The sequence below is a fragment of the Dasypus novemcinctus genome, chromosome 3 (genome assembly GCF_030445035.2).
Source record: "Dasypus novemcinctus isolate mDasNov1 chromosome 3, mDasNov1.1.hap2, whole genome shotgun sequence".
Classification (NCBI taxonomy): domain Eukaryota; kingdom Metazoa; phylum Chordata; class Mammalia; order Cingulata; family Dasypodidae; genus Dasypus; species Dasypus novemcinctus.
The window spans coordinates 173,762,236-173,787,346 of NC_080675.1; the positions used below are offsets into that span (position 1 = coordinate 173,762,236).

Here is a 25,111-nt window from a genome sequence, read left to right on the forward strand (position 1 = left end):
GGCTTCTTTCCCTGGGGGCCCTGCCTGCCCGAAGGCGCCGCCTTTGGGGAGCGGGCTCCAGCCCAGCCGCCTTCCCAGCCTCCTCCGCGCTTCCCGGCCTCCTCCGGGCTTCCCAGCCTCCTCCGCGCTTCCCGGCCTCCTCCGCGCTGCCGGGTAGCGCAGGTCGCGCACTCCGTCGTGCCCCGCTCGAGCTTGAAGGGTCCTCTCCTCTCCGTCCACCCTGAACTCAGGGGCAGGTCCAGCCGGTGTTTGGCCCTGCCTTTCTCCTCACGAACGTTCCCGAGGGACACATCCCGCATTCCCGAGGGTGCCTGGGCCCAGCTCAGGGGCCGCCAGCGGGGCCGCAGGGCCGGCGGCTAGGGTGCAGGCGGGGGAGGCGGGTCGTCGAGCCCTGTCCCGTCCGTGGGCCTCTGGGGTCGGCTGCACCTGACCCGGGGCGGGAGGTGGGGCAGGCAGCACCCAGCGCTCTCCACGTCTGTTTTCTCCCCTTCTGAACTTGCCATCGCCTCTTACGTAGGATGGAGGTGGCTAATTGGGGCTCGAGGTTGAAGGAACTTCTAGGCCACATCTCCTGTTAAGATGATTAGGGATGTATATCGAGCAGCTCTTTTAGAAAATGGGGTATTTGTCACATATTATCTTCAGTTTTGGGGCTTTGGCCAGAATTCTGCAAGAGCAGGAAAAGGCCCTGGAACATCCTATTACTCATGCTTACACTTATTTTACCTGTGGAACGGATTTCCTTTCTTCTTTGAACCTTCTTTTCCTTTCTTGGTGATGAGTTTCAGATACGATAGGGAATGCAGGTTCCCCTGGTGGCGGTTTAACAGATGGTCAGTGTAGTAAGCATGATTTCCTATTTAAAAGGACATAGAGAAGGCTCGATGGTATAACCCCTATGAAAATGGGGAAGTTTGTTCACTAGGGTTCCATGTATTTGATTTATTACTTGGATTCAATAAGTCTCGATTCATGTACTCAGCTAGTTTGAATGAAAAATAATACTGAGAAACACTTATTGCTAATAGAACTTTAAGGCAAGCGCACTAAATCAAGATTTTGTTTTTGTTACAGGGAAAGCTATAGAACCATTGGTTTATATTGGGTCGGCTCTATTGTTATGAGCACTATTGTTTTTCTACCTGGAAATATTGTGGGTAAGCGTTATCTTAAAATTCACTTTCCTTTTCTGAAACAGTGGGGACTGTTTTTAAATAGAGAAGCTATAGAGTTGTTTTAGAGCTTACAAAAAACTGCAGAATTTTTCCTTTTCCCCTCCTTCTTAATCTCACCTCTTAAAAAGTGCTTTGAGCAACTTTCAGAAGTGGACATTGAGCAATGAGACAATCTAATGTCAATGATTCCTGACTTTTTTTAGAAGGATCATAACACTAGAGGGGGTAAGTATGAAGTTTGTGACCACATTTAATATGTAAATAATATTTCTTAGAACACTGTATTATCTATAACTCCTGACACTATGGGAATTTGATGGATTTGAAAATGTAGACTTGCAGTCTAAAATAAAAGAGATTATTTATGCCTGGAGGAAATTGGGATATTAAAAAACCTTTTTTGTACTGCAAGTACGACATGGCTGATGATAAACGTCTAATAGTTTTGACTTTTTTTTTCCTTATTAAAAATATTGTCTGGTCCATTGTAAAATTTTGGACGACTGGAGATGGGGGGCAGTATCCTTAGTGGTGCTTGTGCTTAGATATGCTTTTGGTTAGCTTTGACCTTCTCTTTCTTTCTTTCTCTCTTTTAAATAGGGAAATACGGAACACGACTTTGCCCTGCGTTTTTCTTAAGCATACCATATATTTGTCTTCCTGTCTGGGCTGGTTTCAGAATCTATAATCAGCCATCAGAGAATTATAACTATCCCTCAAAGGTGATTTGATAAAGTTTAAATGTAACCTGCTGATTTTAAATTCACAGGCCTCGCTCACTTCCCCCGGCCCCTGGATTGAGCACCTGGGCATTCACTCAGGGTCACGGTGGTGATTATGCAGCATTGGTCCACATCTCGGTTAAGGTGGCCAGGATGGCCCGCTCCTGCCCGAATGCCTCTGCTGGACTGGCCAGGCCGTCCTTTTTGGAACATCCTGGGTCAGAGCTCTCCCTGGCTCTGATCAGATCCTGTGTGTGTGCGCTGAGTGAAGCCCAGAGCGTGTGTTTGTCTGGAGCGTTCAGGGGCCTGGCCTTGGAGCACCTGGCACCTCTTTCAGTGATCCTGTGCATTTACCGCCCTGAGGGCTGGAGACAGACAGCTGTTGCAGGGAGCCCGAGGGCCACAGGGCCTGGCCTGGCAGGTCCATGTCTCAGCTAGTGACATCTTTCCAAGCTCCTTTCCCTTTTACTGGTACTTGATCCTTAAGCAAAATTGATATATGGAAAATATGAATTACTAGTGATAAACAGGACATGACTATCCTTTTTACAAAAATATTTATAATAGGATTCACTGAAATCAAGTCTAATCTACAAACTCCTCACTTATAAACGTTTAGATACTTGCTGTGCAAAGCCAGGTTGGCACATTGACAGCTGGTACACCGTTACATCCTTTTGAGGAACGAGGTGATTATTAAGAAGAAAAGGTGAACGGTAACCACAGCTTTGGCCCTGGCTCCACTGCTTTTGAAGGTTCTGTGTCAGTATGGCAACTGGGCCTATATCGTAAGACACACAGAACCATTGATTAATTTTAAAACACAGTGATGGCCATGGCTAAATGGGGATTTTCATACACTGCTGATAAGAATGTACATTCAGAATTGCTCTGCAAAATAATTTGATAATATAAGCAACTTCAACAACTTTAACTCTTTAACCTAATAATTCCACTTCTAGGGCCCTAAACTAAGAAAATTATCAGAGAGATGCTGTCCAAGATTTATTACAGAGTTGATCATCACATTAAGTTTAACAGTGAAAAACACCTAAATGTTCAACAACGGGAGGATATGCTTCCCTATGATACTGAGTTTTAGAAGAATTTTTAATAATATAGGAAAGTGCTTAAAATACAGGTAGATATTGCAACAAGCTGGAATACAAAATTGTATATATATTAAGTTCTAATTGGAGAAAAATAAATGTAGATTTATCTATCCCTAGCTAGCTAGACAGAGAAACAAAAATATACCAACGCTTAATAGTGGTGGGATGGGGAGCAGATGTGTCGCAAGCAGTTGAGTGCCTGCCTCACACACGGTAGGTCCCGGGGCCTCCAGAAACCAAAAACAAACAGTAAATAAACCAAACGAAAAAACCAACGCAGGGGAGCTGACGTGGCTCAGTGGTTACCACCGGCTTCTCACGTCTGAGGTCCCAGGTTCAACCAGGCTCAATTTCCGGTCACTGGTACCTCAAAAAAAAAAAAAAAAAAGTGGTGCGAAAGTTTTGGTTTATTTTTTTCATTTTTTATTTTCATTTTCTCAAATCTTACATTTATAATTATGGAAAATATTATTTCAATTGAAAACACAGCATCGTAAAGTTAGAAGGGATCTGTGAGATCACCTGGCCCAATCGCCTCATATCACAGACAGGAAAACCGAGACTTGAGAGGGGAAATGATTTTTCTGAAGTTACACGGCTGGAGATTTATAATACGAATTGTGAATTTTCAAATTTCTCTCATCGTCCATCATTGGGGCATTTGTGTTTCAGTAGATTTCAGATTCTTCTTTGGCATTTGGGGCCTGCTTTTTAGCAGCAAACTCTATTTTAGGTTGTCCAGGAAGTCCAAGCAAAGGACCTGCTGAGAAGACCCTTTGATTTTATGCTGGCTGTGTTTCTCCTCCTGGCAACTGGATTTTGCCTGTTTAGAGGCTTGGTAAGCATAAAAGAGCTAAATAACAGTAACCTCAAATTATCATCCTATTGATGCTTCCAAATGGAAAAAGAATTCTCAGACTTACTAGCACACTAACAAAATATTTTTCTCATCAGAACCTGGCACCCTAGCCCTTGGACCTGCTTCCTGCCCCCACCACGTCACCTGCCTTTGGGCCCTTAGCTCAAGCTGGGTCCAGTATTATCTTCTTTTCCCTGTTTGCCCTGAAAAATCAACAATTAGCGGTGCATTGCTTCTGTTCCTTTGATGTTTCCTATTTAAACTTAAATATCTTTGGTAAGGGTTATGTCCTAAAATGAAAAAGAAAAAAAAAGGCACAGAGGGTTCGTGTATGTTTCAGCAGATGGGATGGGATTGAGGAAGGGGTTCCAGCAGGAATGTAGGTCCATGTGAATTTCGCCGGTAGTGAGCGCTGAGCCCACGAAGCCCAGGCTGGGAGCCTGCGGTGATGTGACTGATGTCTGTGAGGGGCACCTGGCATTTCATGTTTTTTCTGTTTTCCTGTTATTAGTGTTAATTGTATAAAGGTTAAGAAAATGACCTACAGGCTTTGGAGTTAGAATCCTGGCAGTTTACTAGCTGTGTGGCCTTGGTAAACAGCCTCCTTGAGCCTCAGTTTCCAGCTCTGTACAATAAGGGTACCCACCTTGTAGGATTGTTTTGAAGATTAAATGAGAGAATGCACATAAGACCCTTTTAGAGGGCCTTATACATAGTAATCGCCCAATAAATGGTTGCTGCTATTTTAATTGAGCAGTGAATCCTTCATGATGCTCCAGTTTCATAATTTCTTAGTAGAAATAAATTTGAGTAGCTCAGAATTATATGATTAATGGTTAATTATACTCAACTCCAGTGACAATTTCTAAGAGCTCTAAACTTGCTGACAAGCAACAGCTGTTGGGGAGCAGAGTGGCAAGTGTAAGCTGCTGTAGTGGATTCATTTCTGGGATCCTTCAGCTATAAGGTGCTCGTGTGGCTGGCTGGGTTCTGGGTGAGAGACTGACTCTAGGTTGGATTACTTAGAAACTTCTGGAGGAGAGTTGGCCTAAAGGAGGAGGGGCCCAGGCGAGGGAAGTGAGGGAAGTGAGGGAAGTGAGGGAAGTGAGGGAAGTGAGGGAGAAGGCGGGGCCCCCGGCTTTGCTCAGACCACAGGGCCCCAGAAACCAAGCTTTGGTTAATTTGCTATAATCCCCAGAGTTAGACAAAAACAACAGAGGCCCAGCTGTGTTCTTGCTCAGCCATCTCCACTTTCTGGTGCACAAGAGAAAAACAGTTCTTTTGGGGTTTGTGTGCAAATGCGTGCACACTTGGTGGGTGCAGATGGGCTTTTGGTTTGGGGCTCATTTTTTACCAACTCTGCCACTGGCCTGTGCTCGTACATGTCATCTAGGTGGGACAGTATCTATGGCCAAGGATGTAAGGAATGGCTCCCGAGGAGGGGGATGGTGACACAGAGGGGACCAGTAATGTTCTAGAGACACTTTGTCTATTTTGTGCCTACTCTGCCATGACTAAATCTCCTCTGCTCTATTTCAGAGTAGACACTGGAGGTGGCTTCAGACAAGAAGGCCCTGCTTTCAAATCATTGTCCTTTAGTGCCCCAAAGGCTGTAAACTCGGGCTGTAAACTGTGGAGACAGGAAGGTGTTATCTGAATCTTTTAAAATGTAGTAAGATGAATTTGATGTAAAAATGTACTTTTCTGTAGGGAATAATGTGCTAGAGATTATTCCCAGGAAGAGTGAAACTGGTAGTCGAAAGGAAGCTGTACTTTGGCTAGTCAAACCAAGATACTTAAACTCTGAATATTCAAAAGGTACCCAAGAATAGAGCATTAGTTTCCATTTCCTTCTCGGCTATTAACCTCTGCGTAATCTCCCCAGCATAAATCTGCAGAGTATTTCTTTGTTTCCCCTTTCACTGATGAGCTTCTACAATGCATTGTTTTGTTAAAGTAGCAAAGGGGCTTGTGACTGAACCTAGCACATTTAGCCTTATCAGCACATACAAGAACCAGATGGCGATTGTATCTTTGTAATGGATTCATTTTTTTGTTCTTAGATTGCTTTGGATTGCCCAGCTGAGCTCTGCCGATTATATACACAATTTCAAGAGCCTTACCTAAAGGATCCTGCTGCTTATCCTAAAATTCAGGTCAAATAGTTATGGAACCTAAGAGTTTCCTAAAATGTAATTTTCCCTCTCTCCCTTTTTAAAATGGGAAAATGTGGTCCCATGTAGGAAATAGGAATTCACATCTTTAAAAATGACAGTGTTAATTGTTGGGTAATTTTCAGGCAGGCTAAATGAGCTGTTAAATTGTTACTGACACTATTTCTCTGTTCAATACAGATGCTGGTGTATATGTTTTATTCTATCCCCTACTTTGTGATTGCACTTTATGGCTTGGTGGTTCCTGGATGTTCCTGGATGCCTGATGTTACACTGATCCATGCTGGAGGTCTAGCTCAGGTATGAAGAATATTTTCTATTGAGAAATTTTACTGGAAATCTAGCTGCCATAGTGGAATTTATGAAAAATATCACTGCTCCGTGTTTTACTGTGGCAAATAGTTATTAAAAAGGTTTGTTTTTACAGTTCTTTGTAAGACATTTCTGCATAAACATTTATTCACATCTCGTAAATGTCCACAATAACTACCTGGTAGGAATGCAGGACAGTTTTACAGATGAGGGACCCAAGGTGGGAAGAGGTGAAGTGATTTGTCCAAGGCCATACACCCAGGGAGTGGCACTGCTGTTGTACAGGACTGTCTCCCAGTGTCTTAGCCTCACCGCTACTCAAAAAGGGTCCAGAGCTGCTATCTTTGAGGATCTACACTTAAGATTTCAGATTTCCACTGTATTTTGTTAAACTGAACCAGGGAAACTGGTTTAAAAAGCAAGTTCTGCTCCTGGAAAGCAGGGCCTGACATTCGCCTCCTTCCCTGAGAACCTAGCAAAGCAGCTTGCCAAGAGTGGGTGCTCAGGGCCTGCTTATTACATTGAATGGAAAATAAAACTGTCTGTGGAGTTATAATCATATTGCAGAAATACAGTTTACGAAAGAACTAGCAAACCAAACATCTTTTTGGTCAGGGAATTATTAAGTTTATGTGATTTTTCCCTTACTAGAAATAAAAAGGTGAAACAAAGGAACTCATCTTTTTAAATCATTCTCTTCGTTTTGCTCTCTTCAAGCAGGCATCAGAATGAGACTCATCCAGAAACCTTAGGCCTAGACAGTTAACTATACTAACGATATAGTAACCACAATGGCAAAAGGTCACATGAGAATTTACAGGATTCAAGAACAGCTAAAGTAGTTAGAAGTCACTGGATCAAGACCTTCCAGTCTGAGCGAGTTTTTTTTTTTAAGATTTATATTTATTTCTCCCCCCAACCCCTGCCCGGTTGTCTGCCCTCTGTGTCCATTTACTATGTGTTCTATGTCTGCTTGCATTGTCAGGTGGCACAAAGAAACTGTGTCTCTTTTTCGTTGTGTCATCTTGCTGCGTCAGCTCTCCAGGTGTGCAGTGCCACTCCTGGGGTGGGCTGCATTTTTTTCACATGGGGTGGCTCTCCTTGAGGGGGCACACCTTGCACATGGGCACCCCTATGCGGGGTCAGCCCCGTGTGGCACAGCACTCCTTGCACACAACAGCACTGTGCGTGGGCCAGCTCACCCCACGGGTCAGGAGGCCCAGGGTTTGAACTCTGGACCCTCCATATGGTAGGCGAATGCTCTATCAGTTGAGCCACGTCTCCTTCCCGGGAGTTCTTAATTGTGGAATTAAAAGTCAGAAGTCAGTGCAGAATCCAGAAGCCATGGCTCCTCCTTTCCTTTAGGGAGACTTCAGTGGGAAGAGGAGTAAGCTACCCCCCTTTGATGGTTGCTCTTCTTTTAAAGACCTCTGAATGTCTCAGTTCTTCAGGCCTTGGTATTGGGTCCTTATTTAGTTCTATACCCTAATACCAACTATAAGCTGATGGCTTCCAATTTTTTATCTTTAGCCTCATGTGCTCCCAGATGCCTATATTTAACTCCCAGACTCAGTTGTTTCAGTTGGCTGTCTCACTGGCATTTCAGATTTAATGTCTAAAATAGGACTGTTACCCCCTCCCCACCGAACTTCTCTTCCATTTTTCACTGTCTCTATAAATAGTCCTTCCTTGCATCCAGCAGCTCAAGCCAAAAACTTGGGAGTCAATGCTTCACCCGCTACATTCAGCTCATCACGAGGCCCAGTTAGTTTTACCTTCAGAATAATTCTCAAATCCATCCACTTTTTCCCATTCTACTGCCCCTACACTAGTCTGAGCTCTCATCTACTTCCTGCCAGGCAAACCATGCTAGGTATTTTACCTATTTGTGTAAGGATAGGCTGTGCGCTCTACTGCAGTAACACATCCTCAGTGGCTTAATACAGTAAAGCTTCATTTCTTGTTCAGGCAAGATCACATTGGACATTTCCAAGAGCTAAGCCTGGCACCAAACCAACCATGAGGGAGGCTGGAAAATTGGTCTTCCTGTGTCTCAGAAAAGGAAAGGGTGGTGAACGCATAGCATTATCCTTGCCCTTATCTTTGTGTTTTTAATCTCCATTTTACAGAGGAGGAAGCTGAGGCTCAGGAGAGCATAAGTTACTTGCCCAAGGTTGCACAGTTACTAAGCTGCAGAATAGGGATACGAAGTCCTGCCTTACTCCAAAGCCTATACTCCTCCCCACCTCCCTTCACAGGCAAACTATTAGTATAGCACAGGGTCCTACAGTACAAAGCAAGACTTTGCACATGGTATGGAGGAGAGTTGGACAACCTCTGGTGTGTGTGTGTGCGGGAGACAGACATCTGAGCTCAGCTGTGAGGGCTGAGTAGAGGTTTTTTTTTTAAGATTTATTTTTATTTATTTCTCCTCCCCCTCTCCCCGGTTGTCTGTTCTCTTGAGTCCATTCACTGTGTGTTCTTCTGTGTCTGCTTCTACTATGCTTGTCAGCGGCACCTGGAATCTGTCTTTTCATTGCAGCATCTTGCTGTGTCAAAGCTCTCCGTGTATGCAGCACCACTTCTGGGCAGGCTGAACTTTGTTTCACGCTGGGTGGCTTTCCTTACAGGGCGCACTCCTTGCGCGTGGGGCTCCCCTATGTGGAGGACACCCCTGTGTGGCAGGGCACTCCTTGCGTGCATCAGCACTGCACGTGGGCCAGCTCCACACGGGTCAAGGAGGCCCGGGGTTTGAACCGTGGACCTCCCATGTGGCAGGCAGACACTCTGTCCGTTGAGCCAAGTCTACTTCCTATGAATAAAGTTTAATTAGGCTGAGAATGGGCAGTAAATCAGTGGGCACAGAGTTAAGCCTTGGCTTTTGTTTTCTCAGCCTGGTTCTTCTGTGTTGTCCAGGACAAAGGACTTCACACTCATCCCACTTACAATTTTATTTTCTTTTTTAAGTACTGGGGACTGGGGATTGAACCCAGGACCTTTTATGTGGGAAGCTGGCACTCAACCACTGAGCCACATTGGCTTCCCTGAGTTGGGTTTTCCATTTGTTTTGCTTGTTGTTTTTGTTTTTTTCAGGAGGCACCAGGAACTGAACCTGGGACCTCCCATGTAGGAAGTGGGAGCTCAACCACTTGAGCCACGCCCACTCCCAAATCTCTTTAGAGGGTTAGACTGCTCAGTTTCACAGCTCTTTATGATGTGTGTGCTTTGCCTGCATTGTCAGGCCTCCTCTGACTGCTGTGCCCCTTAGCCTGCCCTGCACCAGCCCCTAATGCAACAACACTGAGTAGTGGTCAGCCAGGGGGATGGCAAGAGTGAGGACAGATGTTGGACCTGGTTAAGTCTCAGAAGACAACTGGAGAACTAAACAGTAAAACTTAGGCAGAGGCCAAGTCATATGGACATTGTCAAGTTAGGTGGTTTAGAAGGGCCAGAGTAGGGCAAAAAGGAGATAGAGCCTGTAGTAATAAGACTAATACCAGAGTCTACCTGTTGGTGGGGCTAAACTTGCAGATGAGCCCTATGACTCCAGTTGGGAGGTTCTGGAAAGGGTGATGGGCACTGCAGACCAACTGGCAGAAGCAGTGGCAGCTGAAGCCAGGCCCCAGCCTTGAAGTAATCTTTGGGCTTATCTATCACTGCCCAATTTGACAAGGTAGCTGAAGCTCCTCTTACTGGTAAGTGAGTGCCAAGACCAAGAGCCTGAGGTTAAGGACCAGAGCCTGGAAATAGAATGAGATTTCTCCCAGTCCAGCAAGTGAAGAGTGACATATTCAGAAAATTATGTGTCTGATATTTCCATTAACTCTTGGCTGGGCTTTATGATATCTACTTATTTGTAGTTTGCCTAAGGAAGTTAGAAATTATGCTGCAACAGAACAGTGCACACAATCAGAAATACTGAATTCCAGTTATGTGACTTGTTTTCTACTTAGTGGACAACCTGCTTATGAAATGGATCCTCACAGTCTTATGGATTCTTACATACTCATCATAGAAAGCGTTCTCCGTTCCCCTGACCAGCGCCCCTTGCTTGTTAAAACTACCATTCCTAGTTTACAAGCCTTATGCATTTACAATCCCACTAACCTCCTTTCATCAAAACCTGCTTTTAAGGAAAGATCTAGTGAACTCCCAAGCGTCTATGCAATCTAATAAGAAAGAAAAAAAATTTGATAAATTTTGGATCAGTGCAAGCAATGGAAAACATATTAGGTTGTTGAGTCCCTGACTTCAGACTATGTAGGAATTTGCCAAGCCTGTGCTTACAGAAATCTAAAGATCGATAAAATATAAAAGATATAATAAAATAAAATAAAACCGACATGTATTTTATGCTAAAGAATTTGACTGGGATGCTCAATATTCACAACACAGGTGTCTTTATACAGATCCTTACCACAGGATTCAAGTTCCAAGTCTAATTAGAAAAGTATTACAGAATGCTTAAATCCACTAATTAAGATTTTTATCAATCAAAGAATTTTTCTCTGGGAAAAAAAAAAAGCATGCCAATACGGTCAATGCGGTTAAAAGCATGGGGTCTGGAGGCTGACAGAACCTATCAGCAGATTCCAGCTGCCACCTAGTAGCAGAATCACTTTTGTTACTTTACTTTCTGAACCTCAGTTTTCTCTTCTGAAAAGTAGGGATAATAAAAGTACCCCTCTCACAGGGTTGCTGTGAGGAGTAAATGAGTTAATATAATAAAAGGCCTAGAGGGGACTGGATATATCTCAAGTGGCTGAGCGCCTGCTTCCCAAATACGAGGTCCTGGGTTCAATCCCTGGTACTTACTAAAAAAAGGGGGAGTGGGGCTTAGAATAGTTGCCTGACACATAGTAAGCTGTGTAACTCTTACGTTGCAATTATTATTAATTATTGGTGTAAGGTTCCCAATAACAATCTGAAAGAGAATATTGCTCAGAACTATTCTTCTGTAGACAATTAAGCTGTATGTCTAATTTCTTAAAAATTAAAGAAATTGGGAGGAAGCTTTGGGACAGAATAAAAATGTCACCCCCTCCAAGAACACCCGAGCTACAGAGGAGAATCAGTTACCACTTCAGTCAGATCACTCCTTCCCACTCAGTGCCCTCAGCCTCTCTCATTGTTGCCTGGCCATGCAGGTGCCATGCGCTTCCTCACAAAGGTGTCTGGAACCTTATCTGTGGATAACTTGATTGTAGAGGTGATTCTACTAAAGGGGAAATTTTGAATTTTTTCCCTTTTATGGAGACTTTTATGATGAAATATCAAAGTAAAGGTTTAGGGAGAACATAAGTAATTGGGATATTAATGCAAACCTCATTTTAATCTAATTTAGCTTAGTGATTTATCACTAAACATCTTTACTGGTTTTTTATCTTTGGTGGAGAGACATTGAGTCTTGAATGTGTCAAGAGGCCAGCAAGGGAATTTAAAAACTAAGAGCTCAGGTTTCCAACAAAGTAGAGCCAGATCATTAGTTTTAATTCCATTGGTTTTTGTATTTTTGTCTAGGCAGCACCCCACCATGTTCTTGACACTGCCCTAATACTTAACAAGTATCATCAACTCATTTAACCCTAATGACAGCCTTCTGAGGTAGGTTCCATTGTTATCCTTGTTTATAGATTAGGAAGCCAGAGAGGTTCTATTACTAGCCAATGGCCGTACAGCTGGCTTGTGGTGGAGCTGGGATCTGACTCTGATAATCCAGTCAGTGTGCTTAACCCTCTACACTATGCTGCCCAGAAAACCCCGAGAAGACATTAACACCAGCTGGATCAGCTACTTCTGCTCTAACAGCCAAGTAGCCTGGGGGATTGACCTATTGCTCACATTCGTTTTTACCTGTAATAATCATGTGGACACACAGGACTCTTTCAGTGCTGCCTTCTGGAGCTAGTATTGCAATTTTAGTTTTCATTCCAGGTTTATAACCTTTCCCCCTTTGCTGCCCCATTTTCCACCCCAATCATCCACTCTTTAAAAAAAAAATCAAAGTATGTATCTTTATTTCTTTAGGGCAAAAATAAAATAAATAAATTAGAATGAAGTGAAAAAAAAGAACTCAACCTCACATCACTGACTTTTGGAGAAGCTTCTGGAATCCTGGAATCTACAACTTGTACCAGTGATCAGCAGCTCTGTTCACTGCGTCACCCCCACCCCAGCACAGTGTTCGGGCTGTACCCTCTCCCCGCCATAGAGGCCTCATGTGCTGGTGGAGACATCACCACGGAGACACTGTGCAGCCCCTTATTAGTTACATGCTTTGGAGAAGGAACCTGTCCTCAGGTGAGGCAGGTTTATCTGAAACTTCAGAACCATGGAAACTTGAAAAAATATGCCTTGGGAGGAAGTTCTGGTTGGGTACTCACTCAGCTGGAGGTGTGGCTGCCATAAAAACACCCATTAGCACTAAGGGCAGTACTGGGAACTGCAGACCAAGGCCTCAGGGTTCTTCTCTCACATACAACACTTCTTTTGATTAGAAATTTAATAATTTTTGTCCCTTGTTAAATAATTCTGAAAAAGGCACAGTAAAATATTGATAAAAACATAGAAATGCTTGGTAGAATCTCTTTGTATTTTGACAGGCACAAGACCATTCTTGCTGAACGTTTATTGAGCTCTAACAACGTGATAGGTGCCACACAGAACATTAGACACAGTACCTGCCCGGTGGGCTTACAATCTAATCTAAGGACATGAATCATTTTTAATGTCGCTGTGAGTTTGCTGTTCATGAAAATGAGGTATTAACTGCACTGGCTGGTGCAGGAAGAGTCTACGGAATCACTGACTTTTTATGCAGGTTTTTCTATGCAAATAGGCACGATTGCTTATATTACTTACTCTCTCAAAACATGGTTGGCATTTCCCCAAATTTGGTGATTCTGTAATGTATACAAGTGTCTACAAAGATGGAGCCACCAAACTCACATTTCTGAAAACCAGGGTTCAAATATGGCCTCAAGTCCAGAATAAAAAGTCTAGTTAAATATTCAGAAAACACTATGATTCAAAACAGGACTAGGGAAAAACAGTGTTGGGGACTTTTCTACCACAGCGGCTCCGCAGGGCAGCCCCGTAAGTGCCCTTTCCCCCTCAAGGCTCTGGTTCTCCCAGCCTAGAGATGCAAATGCTTCATAACACTTGCCAGGTCTGTTCAGGCTTCTGTCCCAGGGGAGTTGTGTCTGTGCGCAAAGCCCTCTCATTGCCTCGTGGATCACAACTCAGGGCGGGTACCCAGACAATCCACATGTTGGCCCTTGGCAACATATCACATTAATTTAATTTCTGTCTCCAGAGAGTAGCAACAAAGTGCCAGAGGTGGCCAGAATGGGTCAGTAATTTGTAAAAACGCAGCCTGTTAAAATATCTGCCACTTACACAAATTCATAAAGATGCTGCTTATAAAAGCTTGTCCTTTTGATGGTAAAGTCATGTGGAAGTAACATTTTTATCTTGATGTTAACCATTGAGCATAATAAACTGATTTCATGTGGAAGGAAACGTAAAATACATTGTATTTATTTAAAGCAAACTATTTAGTTCTTCATTCTTGTTACTTCTGTGCTTCCTCCAGATTGCAGTACCTTTTGCCTCTTCACTCTGATCCTGATGAACTAATTTACCACTTATTACATTTAAATTCCCAATCCTTTATTCATGTTTATCTCAATTTTAGCAAATAGGAACATGCAGACTCTGGGCTGCATTCGTAACGACAGGCGCGTCCTGAGGAAAGCCTCCCGCAGGAACCTTTTAGTCCTGCTAGTGGCTGCATTACCCTTGCTAATGCGGTTTCCCCCTGTGCTTATAAAACGTATCAGCAAAGACCAGCTGTTCATTCTGGACGTGTGTGCTGAACAGTATGGAAGTTCAGAGGGAGGACCTTGCCTTCCGACTTGGCAAACTCAGATTTATGCTGACAAGCTGTACTTCTAAATAAAATATAATTTGATTTGAAAAAGCTGCCTGAGTGTACACTGGCCATATTATAAAGAGCAATCACAACCATAACCCTTCTCCCAGGTGGCAAGAACCTTATCTTATAAGTTTTTAAGTATTTAAGTTGCAAAAAACTAAATACATGAATAAACAAACAAAAAATACACAATGAGAGGGCTTTGAGCTATTGCTCCAAGAAGTAGGTGGTGAAAGACTGAGAAATGAAGCAGCAGTCCTCAGTGCTTCCCTTTAAATAGTTTATGCTAAACATATGTTAGCTCTCCAAACTCTGTATTTTAATTTTTATTGAAACACAATTTGGGAGCCTCAACTGAGTCACCTATATAGGATCTCCAAAATGCAAAGAGAAAAAAAATTTAAGATTTTATTTAGCCTCTTCTGTTAAACTGAGCTGCTAATGTTTGGTATGGAGCACTGGGTGGGTTAAAATACACAGCTGGCAGGATAAAGCCACACTAAAGAAGGTATGCTTTATTTGAACAGTTATGCCAAGAATCCTAAATTCAATGACAGATTAAAGATTATAGATTGTTTGAAGGCATTCTGACTGCAGGTGAGACTCGTTCTGTGGTCACATGAACATGGTCTGAATGAGCCTTTGAGAACTCCTTGTGTACCTGTCTGAGCATAAATTTCATGCTTACCCATTTCTGTTTTATGCAACAGGCTCAGTTTTCCCACATTGGTGCTTCTCTTCATGCTAGAACTGCTTATGTCTACAGAGTCCCTGAAGAAGCGAAAATTCTTTTTTTAGCATTAAACATAGCATATGGAATTCTTCCCCAGCTCTTGGCCTATCGTTGCATCTACAAACCAGAGTTCTTCATAAAAACAAAGGCAGATGAAAAAGCTGAATAAAATGCTTACTTCATGTTCTTTCTCTCTAATTGACTGACTTTTGTTATCCTGGTACTGATAATATGTCCCATTGCACTCCCTCTTCTGTATCTATATATTTAAGAATACATGAATTGTTCTGCATTCTCTGTGTGAGTTATAATATGGTATTGTGTAGGTAGATTTCTTTTTGAAGGAAAATTGAAGTTGTTGAAAACAGTCTGCTTAAAGAAATATATTCTAAATTATTTGTGAATAAACAAACATCTATCTCAATATTGTACATATTAAATAATTGTTTAAGTGCAAACATTTACAATTTAGTCCCTACAATAGTGAGCATGGAATGAAATTATTCTAAAGTGAATATGGCCTATGCATATTAAAAAATTCAAAATAGCAAATGACGACTGGAGAAATAATTTTTGCACATATAAGATGCATATGTGTTATTATCAACCTCAACATAAAAGGCAGATCCTGAGAATATTTTTATGTGTTGATTAAAAAATTTTTCCCAAGGAAAGTATATTATTTATGGCTGTTTTAAAAGTTGTTTTTACTAAAAATTTTTTTGTGACTCTAAACAGCTAAAGAACTTTATTAACACCCTTAATGAATACTTGTTTTATTTGTGACTGGAAATATTTCTATTGTATTTCTCTGTATATTTTTAATAAAATTGCTTTGACCTTTCATGAAGACAATCTTTTAAATTCAAAACATGTATTTTACCATGACAAGTTTTTTAGTCTCTAGATATTTTATTCTAAAATTTGTCAGTTTTATTTCTAATTCAAGTATCATCTACATTCTCTTTATGTTTTAGTGTGAGCAATGAAGAGGCCTTTTGATGAGTCTTAATATATAAAATTGAGAAGTTTTTTTTTGAGGAAAAAAAAAAAAGAACTGGATTGGCATCCCTACTATCCTTTCATGAACTTTTTATATTCGGAACTGTATGGGTATATAATAGAGAAAAGCCAGCATTTGCTAAACAAGGGAAACAAACTAAAAAGTACAGCCACCCCTTCAGTGTGCCCTCCAGTGGTACGTGGATTGGTGCTTTCATAGTCTTGGCTGCCTTCATCACCATCATCACCATTAATGGCCCTAGACTTTGAGGACTTCTCACATTTCTCTTCATGTTATTTATTAGCTCTTCACAAAGAAAAGAAATCCAAAAGAAAATGGGGTACAGTCAATGCATGGATAATGTCAAGTGTGTAAATTTAATGTCCATTCAGCTGGTAAATGTGATTATCTCAGATGTGCAAGCAAAGCACATAGATATTTGCCCCCAATGTTTTTTCAAATAACCTAAAACCAAGAGTCTAGAAAAAAAAAGAAAACCCTCACCTGCACTTGATTCTGTCAACTTGCTAACAATTTTTGCTTTAATATATGAATTACATTAATACCTCACATTATTACAAATATGAAGCCAAATTACACTAACTTTTGTTGCTTACAACTTCAACTCTTACTCCCAGAACACATTCCAATAAATTTATTCTGTAAAAACAATACATTTTTTTGTTTTTGATTTTTTTTTTTTTACAGTAAACTTTTCAACTACAAACCTCGAATACGCAAAAGATGTTCCAAGGACAAGCATAACAGGACTGATAAAACCCAAACTGACTAAAGGTGTTCTCACAATAGAAGCTGGCATAAAAATAAATAAAATCTCTATTATCACAATAGCAACAATAATGTACACATAATGGTTTGTGGGATGGATATTAACTATTCTAACTCTAGGTCCAAAAGAAAACAATAGTTTAAAAGTCTATATTTAAAAGTCGATGCCTTGTCTGGTTTCCCATAGGGCTGTTGCTGATTCCAGCTTTAAAATGTAAAATATCCACCTTGAGTGATTAGCTCAAATTGTATTGGTATTGGGAAAAAATAAATCATTGCCTTTATTTTGGAGTAACACAAAAAGACTCACTAACTTCACATATAGAAACTGAGTTTGTGTACATAACGACATGAGTTTTGAGAAGTATAAGCTCTCAACTAGCTATTTCTAATACATAATTGATATTTTACAATATGGTTAAACTTTACACATGGCCTCAAAACTGAAGGACAATTTTAATTTCATCTTCAATATACCAACATTATGTATCTAGGAATTAATTTCTGGGTTCTGTCACAGAGATGAAATCCCATCTTTAAATATAATGGTGAGTGATCACTGAAAGAAATGTTAATTTATATTTATCAGAGTGTTTGGAGATGGTGGGATGAAGGCAGGAGAATGATGAGCATATCTGCCTTCATAAAAGGCTCCTAGACATATATAAATCTGTGCAAAAATCTTCATAATCCTTAGTGGTTAAGGGCAACTTCATGCAACCAAATAACATGAAATTAAATCAATAACCTTAAAAAAGGCTAAAATGTCTTTTTTTTTTTTCCCAAACACAACAGAGGAATGTGAATAATGTACATACAAACTGGGGCTCTGTCAATGACAACAATAACGATGTGTTGGTTCATATTAAATCCAAGAATATTAGACAACCAAACGTATAACCTTCTTGTGGTTTCTCTTAATATGCAGATTCATGAGAGTAGTTAGGTCTGTAAAAAAGAAAGAAAACAAGCCTTTAGATGACTTAGGATACTATCAATGAGAGCTATCGACACCTATCTAGTATATAACTGAATTTTCCCAGATTTTATTCTTATACTGCAGCATTAACAATACTTAGCCAGAAAAACTTCTGAAGCTGTGCTTTATACTCATCAGTGCAAAAGCAGTAATGGAACTACTAGGGCATTTTTAGTGTTCAAAAAAAAAAAAAGACAAAAAGAGAAAACTATTACTGTTTGGCAGGGCACAGTATATAATAGTTCTTGGTACAAACTCTAGGTTTCTGTTTATTCTGGGAGACATAAAGTTAGTGGGGAAATTGAGATAATCCATCTTGTGGAGAATGTTGTATTAGAAAGAAAGGTAAGCCACTTGAAATTTAAAAATCACTTGAAGTGTACACAGATTATTCTGCATAATATTTACAACTTAGTTACTTGTATGATACATAGCTCAAAGAAACCCAAGACGTACAAAATCAAAATGTACAAAATCTCTGACTTCTTGCTTTTGAAAAATGTAAAAAGAATGAAAGAAAGGAAGGTCAAGTTTCTTTTAAAACTTAAGATGGCAACCCTTCTATGAAAAAGATGAAACAAAGTAATTTCATTTCATAAAAGAATTATGTTTTAATTGGGGCCCCAATTTGAATTATGTCAGGTTAAATTTCCCCAGAGGGATGCTATTTTTGTTTTCTTCATCATTAACCCAAATATATTAACTCCCCCTAGCAAAGCTTTCATGGGATGAATGAAAGGGAACTTGGCCACCAAATGTTTCTTCTAAAACCAGCCTATTTCAGCTTTTTACTTCATGAAATAAACAAACTTCTCTGTGAGCACATGTGTACACAAATAGCTATGTTCTCACATCTACAGCCCAAAACTGTTGGATGGCACTGTACATAATCCTGTTTACAAATCATTCCAGGATCTTCAAAGGAGGAAAAGTTATCCCCTCCAGATGGCAAAGATGTATTTCTTAGCCTTCTGTCTCTACCAAACTGAGGAAATCAATCTTAAAAAAAATTTACATAAAATCTGTGATCTTGCAAAAATGTGATGCCTGGAGACTCCTATTTATTTATTAACAAATGAACATATAGATATAAGATTATTCTCATAGGTACTTTGGAGCTTTCCTCCTTTCTGAAGGGGAAATATCCATTAAAACAAAAAATTGTTCATTAACCAAAGAAACCTCCTTTAATAATGTCTTTTTATTAGTCTTAATGAAAAGGCAATATATTCTATTATTACATTGGTAAAAATTCATAGTAACAGCTATTCACTCCATAATAAAGATCATTTTGGGACAGATGGTCCCACAGCAGCTTGAGATTATTATTAATGCCCAATAAAAGACAGCACCAGGTGATCATAATTTTAAGGACAAGCTTTTGTTTCTAAACAAAGTGATATCAAAGAGGTGTTTGTAAAAGAAAACTATAAAATATGAGTTTTTTTTAAACATAGCATAAGCACCCTATTTGCACCTATGTACAGAAACATAATATATTGCTAATTCATATGGTCTATGCTCTGGACCTGGCACTGAGTGTTCCAGACCTGAAGTTTCCTCTGAGTAAGCAGCCTGCAGCAGCTCCTTTGGCACTGGTTGCCATGCTCTGTGCACCGCTATATTAAATACTGGCTGGTAATCCAATCAGATTCCCTCTAGAGGTATCTGAATGTGAGGCACACTGAGAGGCTGTAGGGTGGCACAAAACTGAAGAATACTCAGGAGGCAGTAAGCAGAAGCTATAGGGCAGTAGAAGGAATGAGGATTTCTTTTTTCATGGGACACCATTTCTATATGAAAGAATGACAAACTATGATTTTTCAGATGGATATTTGGCACTTTCTCAAAAATTAACAAAGTGAGCCTATTACTTAAAGGAAAACAACTGACAGTGTTGGCTGCTAATGATAAAATTTGAGCTTTTAATTGCAAATTATACTTTTGGAAAATCTGAATCTTTCAAGTTTCCCAATGCTTAAAAACTTTTCTGATGAGACAAGTGCTGATATTAACAAACGTAATTTAAAAATATTTTATAATGAAATGGATCAACATTTGGATGGCCTACATAACTCAGCAAACCAATGTTTCCTAAATGACCAATGAATGATATTAAATCATGCATGGGTAAGAGAGCTATTTAAAGTGCTAGAGAGACCAATGGCTTTTAATGTTAACAGTATGAAAAGTTCAGATTCCACATTGCAACTAATCTTTAAGAAACTACCACTTAATCAGTGTAATATCAAAGAAGAATATTCATACTTATTTGAAAAAAACTAGTAAAATACTTCTATCTCCATTTTTCAACAACCGATCTGTATGAGGCCATATTTTCTTCATATATTTCAACCAAAATAACATATCACAACAGACTGAATGCAGAAACAGATATTCAAATCCAACTGTCTTCTATTAAAACAGACATCAGATTTGCAAAAACGTAAAACAATATCATTCTTAAAAATGTTTCTTGGGAAAACTAGTTATTTTTCATAAAATATGCTATTTATACTATTTTAAATGAATTAACAAATATTTTAAAATTTCTGTTAATTTCTAATTAAACTGGTAGCTATAACATATGAACAAAAAATTCTTTGGAGCCCCCAATTTTCAAGAGTATAAAGGTCTTGAGAACAAAAGTTTGATGATCTACTGGCTTAGAATGAACGAGACGAAATGGTGACAGATGAGGCTGGAAAGATAAATTGGAGTTACACTGTGAAGGGCATTATATCTTGGAAAAAGCAGTTTGGACTTGATCTTGGGGCCAAAGGGGAGACATAGGAGGCAGCACTGTATTCTAGAAAGACCAAAAGGCTTGGGGTCAGAAGAATCCAGGCCTGGATACTGGTTAGTGGTTAGAATGAACACTCTGGTTGTCTCCCCAACAATTCCTCTATCCTTTGTTGCCCCAATTGTGCCCCTCCTGCCTCAACTGTGTGGTAGCCTTACCATTTGGGGACTTGACTCCAGCTCCCCGGGTGGGTGGAACCTAACTGGTCTAAGCCAGTTCTGATCCCTTTATATCAGTGGGTTGTTCAGGGATGGGCAGCCTTCTGACATGGCTCCCTGCCTGCTGGTATTCACACCCTGTGTAATCGCCTCTTCTTGAGATGGGCTGGATTTAGTGACTGCTTCTAAAGAAAATTAGGTAAGATGGCTGTCACTTCTGAGATTAGGTTACAAAAGACTGACTTCTGACTTGCTGGCATTCTCTCTCTTGCTTGGATGAAGCCAGTTGTTATGTTGTAAGCTGCTTTAGGGCGAGGTTGATGTGGCAAGGAACTAAGGGAGGCCTGTGGCCAACAACTCATGAACTGAGGACCTCAGCCCAACAACTGTGAGGAAAGGAATCCTGCCAACAACTACTTGAGTGAACCTGGAAGAGGATCCACTTGAGTTGTACCTTAAGATGGGATCTGAGCTCCTACTCAGCTTTGCAAGAGACCCAGGCTCAGAGTACTCAATCCAGGTACCTGCCAAGAATCCATGATGTTTTATGCCACAAGTTTTTGGGACAATTTGTTACTTGGCATAGACAACTAACACAGCAGGTCTAAGCCAGTTGATCCATGATGTCTTTCTAGCTACAGATATTAGTAACCCCCACATTTCTATCCACAGGAATCAAGCAGGGGAGTTTCAAGTTTCTGGATAAGAGAGCCTGTCCTTCTCGACTCAGCTTCCATCGGCAGGAGTGAGGAGGTAGAGAGCCTCTGGGAGTAAGGGGAGGGGCGGGCCCAGAACCCTGTAGGTTCCTTGTAATAACCTTTTTTCTCCTTCCCCTATCAATACTCATACCCTCACTACCACCACCTGCCTTGAGACCATCAGGCCTTTATCCTAATGCCCTTTATCCTTGCTTACTTCAGTCACCACAGACAGGCTCCAGAGCATTGATCACTTCCTGGACTCTCATCCCAGTCAGCTCTGAACATCTCCTTTTATGACCTCATCTCCTGATGTCCAAACCCTCTACCTCCTCAATCTCTTTCACTGCCCCCACCCCCTGCCCACAGGAATCAGAGTCAGTCATTAGCAAACGACATCCCTCATTTGAATTTCCAAGATAAGATTCTCTACTCACCGACTTGTACTAAGTGAAACCTGGTTTTCCTGAGGACAGTGCTTCCTCCCCTGTGAAGGGGAGAAAAGCTGCTTTGCTATATGCATATTAAAGCTACCTGTGAAGGTAGCAAGTAGATTAAAAGGAAAATCAAGTGAGGCAGGTGATTAAGTCCTCAGCAAATGTTGGCAGATATGTCCCTGGGAGGACTGCAGGCAAAAATAGAACTATTTATTGGAAGAGGGGTCAGAATAAGGAAGATGGGGATAGGACAGAGTAAGGTGGAACTGGGTAAAAAGAATAAGAGAACAATTAGAATCGTAATACCTTAGGAGTGATTATGGATAAAGGGTGGAAGGAGAGAGGTGAGAGGTAAGCAGGACTGACATAAAAAGGTAAGAACTCAGCTGAAAGCATAATTTACCAGAAGAATAGCATCATGGGTTATTCTTTTAAAATGATTTGCTGCTGTCCAACTAGTGTTCTGAGCGCCAAAAGACTGATGGACATTCCCAGGGGCAAACTTCCCTTCAATAACTGTTTTACAAAGGTGCAGTTGCCTGTGACTTTGAAGTTAACAGAGGTTAATAAAATTTAAGAGTGAAAGGGACATATCTGTCCCCATGGGTACAATAAATAACAAAACTTAAATATTTAAATATTTAAAGTCTCCATGGGTAGTTTAAATTACATTCTACTACTAGAAAAGAAGTAATATCTTATTTTGAACAAAAGTAATACTGCATCAAATTTTGAGGTGGCCTTATTTCAATACATCACATCTCAAAAAAGACTCTGAAGTTGAAGAGAGAACAAACCTGTTCAGATAGTTCCAAATTGACGGGTAAGTGTATTTTCCACTTTGCTTTCTTTTGTTTTCATAATTTAGCTTCAATCACTTACTTAGGAGATGTAAGTGGATGTATATAATAGGCTGAGTATATTTCTCTGTTAACTAATATAACATTTACTAATATTGAGATATGGATCCGGATTCTGAAGCAAAATATTTTCTAAGTTAATGGAAAGTAAGAGAGTATCAATGCATATTCTTACCCCTTCACTCGTTTTCTGCAAGTCTGAAGTTGTGTTTCTTGTGTCATTGCCAGCATCTCCACCCTCAGAGCTGCTTTTGTTTTCTTCTTCTTTGCAATCCTTGTCATCTTCATCTCCTGGAGATTTCCGGAACTGTTTAGAGGATTTCTAAATGTTTGGACCAGTTAAAAATTATAGTTAAAAGTAGAAATCCAAATGCACAAGTGTAAGTAAGAGATCCAGAAGTAGGTGATCTACATCCAGTCTTTGTGACTTGATACAGTTTCTATAGATAAAACACGCAAGGTACCAAAGCTGAGCGAGGTGACCTTGAACAAGTGATTTCATCTCACTGGGCTTCAGTTTTATCATCTAGAAAGGAAGTGGACTAAATGACCTCTTAGTTCTTTTCAGCAGTGTGACACTGTATCACTAAAAGCAGAACAATATCAATGAATAAATATAGCTGGATGGCCTTAGGAAGGCAATCTGTCCATAGGGAAACCATATAGAATTTAACAGAACTGGAAATCACCTCAAGGTCATATATGTCCTTCCCTACCATTTTATCAAGGTCCAGGGAAGTTAGGCAAACGATCCAAAATCACATATAGTTATTTACATTGAGACACCTGTACAAACTGTTTGGTTAATGAGGTACATGGAATCATCTGGACAAAACTTTTACATCACTGTGTGATACAAAATAACTTCAATCTTCCTAATTATGTATAGTTATTTAAGAAACCAAAGCTCTGCTGGTAAACACACTGTGGTTCTTGTCATCTTGTATTTGAAATCAAGATGAACTCTAGAACAAGAGAAAAATACAATTACAGCTTATAGCAAGAGCTGCTTAGCAAAGTAGTATTAAAATAACAAAAAGCTGGCCCGAATTATGCATCTTTAAGAAAATAAAATATAGCATTTGCTAACAGTTCCTTTTTGAGGTATTTTAAGACTCTTTAGGTATGTGGCAAACAAGAGCTAAGGCAAAACTGATTCAGACAAGTCACTTTTGGTCTTCCAGAACTGAATGAGCAAAGTGGCGCTTCCTCAATCAATTTTTTAAAAATGCAACTTCCTAAGAGGAAATATCTTCTAGCCATGTAATGGAATATATAGTAATGTTGCTTTTATTTCACTTAACTGAAACTATCAACCAAGCCCAAAATATCAGCTTAAAATGAGTTTTTTTTTATTTTTACTTTTGTTCACAAAGGGAAAACAGGAATTTAATAATCTAATGTGGAATGTCTACAGTTGCATAAGTTAAGTAAGTAATATAAAGAGGAATATTTTTTGTTCTAGTAAATACAATATAATTTTTGAAATGTGGTTCATTGCTTTATATGGTGATTCTCAAATAAAAGTCCTTGATATGTAGTGCTCATAGACAATAATGTACAACTCCTTAAAATTTATAATGCTTGTCAAGGATATTTATGAGTAACTTTCTAAGTGATTTTATATGTATTACCAGAATTTGGTATATATAGACTAGAATTAGGGCATTACTAGTTTTTTTACTCCAGGGTCAAATTCAGTATTCTACAAAGAAATCTGTCTGCCAACCTGTATTTGGTAACAAATACAAAGCTTCTACTGTGCATATATTCAGATGATTGGAATGCCTATAAGTTTTGGGAAGAACTCTCATTGTTTGGTCAATGTGGTCTTCATATGGTTGTGTTGCCAATTGTTCCAATCTTTCTTTTTAAACTAAAGTGATTTGGTATCATGATTATCAGCTTAGTTTGTTGTAAGGTTCTCTGACTAGCAGTACTGTATACAGTAAATAATTTGAATGTAAATTCTTTTTGACATCTAATTTTCTAGTATCTGTTATGGTTCAAATATGAATAATCCATACTTTTATTGCTAAAGAGGTAATGGTAGGCAAATCCAGTTCCATTTCTGCCCTCATGCAACTTACAGTTCAATCGAGGGGTGGGACACACAGTAAAAAAATAGCTAGGTAAATAATAAATTATGAAAAGGTCTGTGAAGAAATGAATGACAGAGGGAATGACAGAGTAAGAGGAGCTACTTTAGATAGGATGGTCAGGCCTTTCTGATAAGCTGAAGTTTATGCTAAGACCTGAAAGGGGAGTGTGGGAGGAAGAGCCAGCCAGAGGTGCAGCAGAGGGAAAGGAATGCAGCAGAAGAGCTCTGAGACAGGGAAGAGTTCAGCATGTTCCTGAGCT

At 40.0% G+C, this 25,111-nt stretch overlaps 2 protein-coding genes and 1 long non-coding RNA gene across 8 annotated transcripts in view; 2 read left to right on the forward strand and 1 right to left on the reverse strand.

The window, feature by feature from the left end:
- TM6SF1 (transmembrane 6 superfamily member 1) overlaps positions 1 to 16,129 on the forward strand; it is a 28,723-nt gene extending 12,594 nt beyond the window's left edge. For 2 of the 6 annotated variants that reach the window (XM_058294741.1, XM_004472081.5), the window contains exons 5-10: positions 1,075 to 1,157; positions 1,776 to 1,897; positions 3,743 to 3,847; positions 5,932 to 6,024; positions 6,223 to 6,342; positions 15,001 to 15,867. In XM_058294741.1, the coding sequence (XP_058150724.1) occupies positions 1,075 to 1,157; positions 1,776 to 1,897; positions 3,743 to 3,847; positions 5,932 to 6,024; positions 6,223 to 6,342; positions 15,001 to 15,192 (715 nt within the window). In that variant the 3' untranslated portion in view covers positions 15,193 to 15,867. The other 4 variants (XM_058294744.2, XM_058294743.2, XM_058294745.2 and 1 more) reach the window with 4 other exon arrangements.
- HDGFL3 (HDGF like 3) overlaps positions 12,968 to 25,111 on the reverse strand; it is a 79,264-nt gene continuing 67,120 nt past the window's right edge. The window contains exons 5-6 of the mRNA XM_058294747.1: positions 22,926 to 23,072; positions 12,968 to 17,763 (exon numbers count right to left, since the gene is read on the reverse strand). Coding sequence (XP_058150730.1) covers positions 17,758 to 17,763; positions 22,926 to 23,072 — 153 coding nt within the window. The 3' untranslated portion in view covers positions 12,968 to 17,757. The remainder of the gene's footprint in view (positions 17,764 to 22,925; positions 23,073 to 25,111) is intronic.
- The window catches only part of LOC131278062 (uncharacterized), a 50,820-nt gene continuing 46,894 nt past the window's right edge, over positions 21,186 to 25,111 (forward strand). The window contains exons 1-2 of the long non-coding RNA XR_009185237.1: positions 21,186 to 21,275; positions 21,428 to 21,508. This is a non-coding gene — a long non-coding RNA (uncharacterized lncRNA). The remainder of the gene's footprint in view (positions 21,276 to 21,427; positions 21,509 to 25,111) is intronic.